This window comes from Formica exsecta, unplaced genomic scaffold, assembly GCF_003651465.1.
Source record: "Formica exsecta isolate Colony F162 unplaced genomic scaffold, ASM365146v1 scaffold107, whole genome shotgun sequence".
In the NCBI taxonomy this organism is placed as follows: domain Eukaryota; kingdom Metazoa; phylum Arthropoda; class Insecta; order Hymenoptera; family Formicidae; genus Formica; species Formica exsecta.
Genome location: NW_021848410.1, coordinates 127,553 through 134,687, shown reverse-complemented (window position 1 = coordinate 134,687; position 7,135 = coordinate 127,553). Strand labels below are relative to the sequence as shown.

At 35.5% G+C, this 7,135-nt stretch overlaps 1 protein-coding gene across 1 annotated transcript in view; it reads right to left on the bottom strand.

The window, feature by feature from the left end:
* The window catches only part of LOC115234324 (voltage-dependent calcium channel subunit alpha-2/delta-3), a gene marked incomplete at its 5' end in the record, with an annotated part of 79,427 nt that overhangs the window by 14,857 nt on the left and 57,435 nt on the right, over positions 1-7,135 (bottom strand). Inside the window, 2 exons of the mRNA XM_029805332.1 lie at positions 2,424-2,536; positions 2,711-2,815. Of these exons, the coding sequence (XP_029661192.1) occupies positions 2,424-2,536; positions 2,711-2,815 (218 nt within the window). The remainder of the gene's footprint in view (positions 1-2,423; positions 2,537-2,710; positions 2,816-7,135) is intronic.

Sequence of the window (7,135 nt, the reverse complement as noted above, 5' to 3'; positions counted from 1 at the left end):
TATATATATATTGTTACGTCCGTCCCTGTGTACTTTGTCTCTGCAAGTCGTCTGCGGTAGTTAATCCTGAATTTACTGCTCCCGTCTCTAAGAGTTGATTCCCGAACACGTCGCTAAGGGAGTTGTTTAGAAAACAGCAGCCGACATTGAGAGAGCCGCCATCTTGAGTTTCGCGACGGTGGTGATTCCGAGCGGACGTATTGACTGATTTACGAGACTATCTGTCCTGTGCTTTGTGTTCTGTGTTCTAAGCTGTTATTAAAGTTCCTTTTGTTCTCTTTAATAAAAGCGTTCTTTTATTACGACGTGGAGCGCGAGTGTGAGTTGTGTGTTACGCGTTTCAATATACTATATCGAAATCGTCGCGCGAGCGTAACATTTCGGGGGCTCGTCTGGGATCGAAAACGCACAACGAGCTATGGCTACATTTGAACAGCGAGATTTACCAGCTGGAGTGTCAACACGCAAAAGATTTCGAGCTGCGACTCCGCTCCGTACCGCAGGGTCAGAAATGACTAAGGATACCACGACACAAGCTGCGACATCAGGACTAACTTTGGAGAGAGTAACTCTTCAGTCTGCGCTGCGAGAGATACGACAGCTTCGCGAGGAGCGTTTGAAAGAGCGAGCTGAGTTTGAAGCGCAACTTCAGCAGCGAAATGAGATACTTCGCGGAATGGAGGAAAGAATGCGTCAAATGGATGCTAACTTCCAGTTAAGTCATTCCGATAATAGAAGTAGTTTTAGAGCGGATAGTTTTGAGGAAATCAAAGCGCGTGAGGAAATCGGAGCGCGAGAATCGATTAATAAACAGTTAAGCTATAAATTAAAGTCGGATATTTTTGATGGAACTGTTCCATTGAGGGAGTTCTTTTCACAATTCGAGTTGATCGCGCGAGCTAATCAGTGGAGTGACGCGACGAAAAATGTAGCATTAATATCATGTTTGAGAGGGAAAGCGCGGGCGGTTTTGGAATGTATAAATGATATGGAGAGTCTGGATTACGCAGAGTTAAAATCTAAATTAGAGTTAAGTTTTGGAGAGGGATATTACTCTCAATCTTATTATTCACAATTCACGAATAGAAAACAAAAATCGGGAAAGAATGAGGCTACTTTGGGTTCCGATATTGAACGTTTATCTCAATTGGGGTATCCGGAATGTTCTCATCAAGTCCGCGAAAAGATCGCTTGTGCACAGTTTGTCACGGCTTTATCAGACAGATTTATGAGAAAAATTTTACAACTGAAAGGTGTTATTTCCTTGAAAATGGCTGTACAAAGAGCGATAGTAGTAAAGTGATCCAAGAAAGTAATTTTGAAAGAAGAAAAGATTTTAATAGTAATAATAATTATTAGGAGTTCAATGAAGAAGATGCGGTATGAAATATGCAGAGTTTGGTTGAAAAAATTGCGGTGTGAAACATACAGGTTTGGATTTGTCCGAAGATTTCCTCCCTTCTTGAGAAACGGCAGCATGGGATATTTCTACAAGTCGGGCGAGGAACAGAGAACAAGTTTTGCAGTGAGAAAATTTATCGGAGTCGACTGGGACCTGAATATTGGTGCTCTGTAACTTGTGGCAGCAGCTCAAGGTAGAGCAAGAAACTGATTTGGTGCCCTGAAGTTGACGAGAATGAAGAGGATTTGATGATATCCTGTGAATTCCTGGAAAACGTGTGATTGGAGCCAAGTAATGACGCTCGATAACCTGCAGCAGCAGCTCAGAGTAGAGCAAGAAGTCATTGTGGCACCTTAGATTCTTTGCTTTGGAAGAAGAGGACTACAGTCAACCCATTCAACATAGACTCGTCGATCACTGATTGTCAGGACGACAATCTTGAGGAGGAGGGGGGGGGGCAGTGTTACGTCCGTCCCTGTGTACTTCGTCCCTGCGAGTCGTCTGCGGTAGTTAATCCTGAATTTGCTGTTCCCGTTTCTAAGAGTTGTTTCCCGAATACGTCGCTAAGGGAGTTGTTTAGAAAACAGCAACCGACATTGAGAGAGCCGCCATCTTGAGTTTCGCGACGGTGGTGATTCCGAGCGGACGTATTGACTGATTTATGAGATTATCTGTCCTGTGCTTTGTGTTCTGTGTTCTAAGCTGTTATTAAACTTTTTTTTGTTCTCTTTAATAAAAGGGTTCTTTTATTACGACGTGGAGCGCAAGTGTGAGTTGTGTGTTACGCGTTTCAATATATATCGAAGTCGTCGCGCGAGCGTAACAATATATATGTATGTATATTTGCCCCTTCCAAAATATATATATTAATATTAATATAAATATTGATGTTTTTCTCTGATACTTTTTGTATTATAAAAAATAAATGAGATATTTAAGATGCTCAAGTTAGATAAGACATTCTGTATACATTATGTCTGTTATATATATATGTATATTATCATAAAATAAGCATATTTACCCGCATCAAATGGTACGCTGAAGACGAAACTTTCTGGCTCTATAGAGTGTTGATCCACTGCGCGTTTGTACCACGATGAATCCATGGCTCTCGCATGCTTTTCCGCGAATCGCCTGCATTTAAGTGGTCAGAAAGCCAACCACATTTAATTAATTATATCAGTTCAATATTAGTTATCTAATAACTGTTGTTTCCCAATTTTTGGATCAATAATTTAGAATATTGTTTTATCTATGCAATTCTTAATATTTATCCGATATTGTTTTTATTATTAAAAATAAGCTCACGGTTCATCAGTGCTGTCATCGTTTTGCTGATGCTCATGCCATCTCAGGAGTCCACTTCTGGTTGCGATGAAACTTCTAGTGACGCCAAATCTACCCTTGCCTTGACTGCAATTGTACATAATAAGCTATGAAAATAGTATTTTAGGTAAAATAACAAATATGCCACCGCGGTACACGCAATTATTTGCATGTCCAAAGCCGAATATCAAGTCAAACTAATCGTTTTAATTGTGATTTGTGAAGCAATTTTACAGCTACAATTCAGTAAATATTGACAAAAGAAGACCCAACTCCGATGACTTTGACCTTGACATATGTTGTCAAAATCATCACTCTGAGCGACCTCAAAAAAGTTTTAACCATTATTTATCAATTATTAAAAAGTTAACTAACAAAAAATTATGAAAATTAAGGTTTGAATGTAGACTAACACACACACACACACAAACGCGCGCGCACGCACACATAATGAAGAATTTCATATTGGACACAGTTTATATGGAAATTCCTAAGTATACTATACATGTATACTTACCGAACATGCGCAACACTTCATATAGTATATTCAAAAATGTCAAAGATTAAAAAATGTATGTATGAGAAAAAAGAAGTTTCACATGGGTTTGTAACATTTCGTACGAAGCAAAGTTTACTCCACATTAGCCAGTACTTAAATGTAATAAACCCATGAGTGTACATAAATTCTACATTAGATATATACATATTTGTATATTTAAATGAATGTCTGCGTGAAGAAAGGATTTCACCCCTTTCCCTGCACTCCCACACCGAAAACTTCTCTAATTTAATTCAAACCTATTTCGGATTTGAAATTAAATAAACTCATGTGTGCATACGTGTGCATGTATACAGAGTGTAACAGAGCGCCCGTATCAGCAGTTTTTTGAGAAAACAACGCATTTTCGTGAAAAATGTTTCATGCAAAAGTTGTAGAGCTCTAAGTGGCGCATTATATAATAATATTAGTATGACTTTGAATAGCACCGTCAAGGTGACATGAAAATCACTTTGAATTTTTTTAATGGAACCTCCTATTTTTCATTACATATTCTTATAGCTTACCTCGAGAGCTTTGATGATAAGCTATAAGAATATGTAATAAAAAATGGGGAGTTCCATTTAAGAAAACATCGACCACATTGACCTCAGCTTGAAAAGACCACTTAAGGTCAAATCCATATTTTTATCATGTGGCCCCCTCGAAACCATGCAACTTTTGTTTGTAACATTTTTTGATATCTCACTTCGTTTCCGAAAAATATGCCCGCGTCACTATAAATGCCGCACCCTGTATATGTATAAAGAAAGAGACAGAGAGATTTAATACAAAAATTCAATATTATATATAATTTTTATAAGCATTATTATCTATATATTCTCTCCCTCTCTCTCCCTCCCTCTATACATATACACATGTGTACATGCAAAATTTCAATTTCAATCAGAAATAGATTTGGGTTAGGTTAAAATTTTTTCTTGTGAATGCAGGAGAAAAGACAAAGTTCCTCCCCCTCTACCCACACATTCATCACTTAAATATGCGAATATGCAGCAAATGTAGAATTTATACTTATTAATTTATTACATTTTTTTATTAACAACTTTTGTGTGTACGTATGTGCGTATGTGCGTGTGTGCGTGCGTGTATGTGTGTTTTTCATGGCCACTTTGTTAGAATCTTGCTTCGTAGGAAACTTCATTTATTAATTGCTTTTGAATAAACAATGAGCGACAATTAAAACCTTTTGGGGGTTACTCAGAGTGATGACCCTGATAACATATGTTAAAGTCATCAAATTTGGGTTTCTTTTTGTCAATATTTACCTACAGTTCTTGTAAGCTGTTTGTTAAAATGAGAAACCAAGTACGAGATAAAACAAAAGTTACAAAACCGTCGATATATTCGAGATATATACGCGACATTCGAGATTCTTCATATTCTTAAAAAAAAACTATCAAGTTTGTTGTGTTTAGCATAATTTAGTAATTTTTGAATTTAATTGAAGACAACGAGATATATATTATTATTTATTATATAAATACGTGCAAAAAGACGCAGCTATGTATTTTGCTTGTATTAAATATCACTGCATCAGTAATTGTATACAGAATGTCTCGTGATGGTAGAATCGGAAAAAATCATTTCTTATTGAAAATTGACGCATATTGATACAAAATAAATAGTTACAGTGATCATTTTTTCTTGAACCCTATATTTTTAAGATTGACATAACACATTTAATTTCTGACAATGAACTAACATGGAAGTCTATAAACATAGTGATTCTATAATAAATATAGTAAGTATAGACATAGTAAATACAAACATTTACTGTTCTACTGTTCTAAAAAGGGCGCAATATTTAAAAAATGTATTTAACTCTTTTTAGGGCTCCTGATCCCTTATTGACGTCATATTGAAATAATATTAGAAACAAGAAATCGACTTGACCAAAATTGACAGCTATTTATTAATTTACGAATTAAAAAAAGTTTTTGGCATATTTTACTAATCCATATTATCGAACACGAATAATGGTCGCATCCCAAAAAAACTTATTTATTTTGATATATGTATAATATTTCGCAAGAAAAAGAATTCATATGATTTCTCACTTCTGACGTCATAATTCGATAGCTGCAGTGAAGAGTCTTAATTCGACTCTAGATGAGAAAGAGGCTAAATTCTCTCATCAAAGCTTTCTTCCTATTCATAATATCTTAATCGAAATGCGCAGTCTATACTTATTATATTTATGAATGATTTAGAGACGACTTCTTCTTGTTTTTATTTTGTTTCGGACTAATTGTGTAAAAAATTAATGGATTGAAAAGAATCGATAAGAACTCATTGTATGAAATTGCATTTACTAAATAAATTCCTATTGATTTCTTTTGTCTCGCTTATATTTATTCACAGCAGAATCTTTCCGAAAATGAGGAGACTATAGTCGACGGCTGCCAAACATTCATTTTAGCTCGTATACTGACTATAGTCAACGATTAAAGATTCTTCATCATAGCTATTTAATGTTAAGATTTATAACTTTATCTGCGGGTGTGTATCTTATACATATTTTATTAAAATTAAATCTCTCACAACCGACCCATACACGCGTGCGACATATAAACGAAATTTTTTCTGATATTGTTTAATTTTCCAAATATTTTACTAGAGCATTTAAAATAAGAAATCATATACAGTAAAGTCTCTCTTTAAATTTGGCCCTGTTAATTTTGGTACCCCTTTACACGTACTTTCACAAACACTAATAACTAATGTCGCGCTTCATCATCCATGTCATAACGAGCTCGCTAGGTAATGGCGCACGCGCAAATACGGTAAAACGGCAATTGGATAGCATCGTGTTGTAAGTCCGTTACCTCCCTCTGAACGGGAGTAAACGTGTTTTCGTGGATTCTTTATTCGGACCAAAATTGTTGCCATTTGTCTCTTAAGAGATTGACAAGGAAATTTTATTCCTTCAAAATAATTCCACGACTCACAGGGAGCTTTCACAAACCGGCGTATGAACAACTTTTTCGGAAGTAGTCATAAAGAAAAAAAAAGCTTCACATTGTGGTGAGGGTATTATTTCTTCTTTTCCAAAAATTTTGCGCTCTTCTCGCCCCATAGAGTCAAAATTAACGAGACTCCACTATATATACAGAGAATACAAGATATTGAAAACAAAGAGTTCAAAACTTATAGAATACATAGTACTCATTAATGCAGTAGTAGTACTCATAAATCCAGTAAAAAATGCGTAGTAGATAGAGATAAAAAATAGATTGAAAAATAAATTCTGTCAATGTTATAAGCAATTTTTAGTTTTGGTGCAAAATAAAATTAATTCGTTTGCTTCTATTTATTGCATGTGATGTTCAAACAGGATTATCTTACACACATTCTCACTATGATGTTTCCAACAGATATTCTACATATTAAATATTCTTCTTCTATTTGCACGCATGCTTGACATTTTCATATCCCAAATTGCAAATTATTTTAAAAATTTCTAAATTTCTTCAACTTGACAAATATTTTGAATTTACTGATATAAACTTTTTGTATAAATAGATAGATGCAGAAGAATGTAGAAAAGTGGAAACAATATATTATAAACATAAGATAAAATATGTAAAATTGTTTTTCGTGTTCAGACCGCATGCGATAAATTGAAACAAGCAAATCATTTGCTTTGCCAAAATCGATTATTTTTCGATTATGTTTATTATAATGTAAGCGTACTCGATTCAGTGTGTATATCGGCGTGAGGGTGTCTGTGTGTGTCTGTGTACGCGTCTCTCTCCCCCTCTCCCCCTTTCCCTTCTTTCTCTCCCTCTTCCCCTCCCCTTCCCTTCCTTCCCGCCCCTCACCCTCTCCCTCCCTTCCCACTCTTT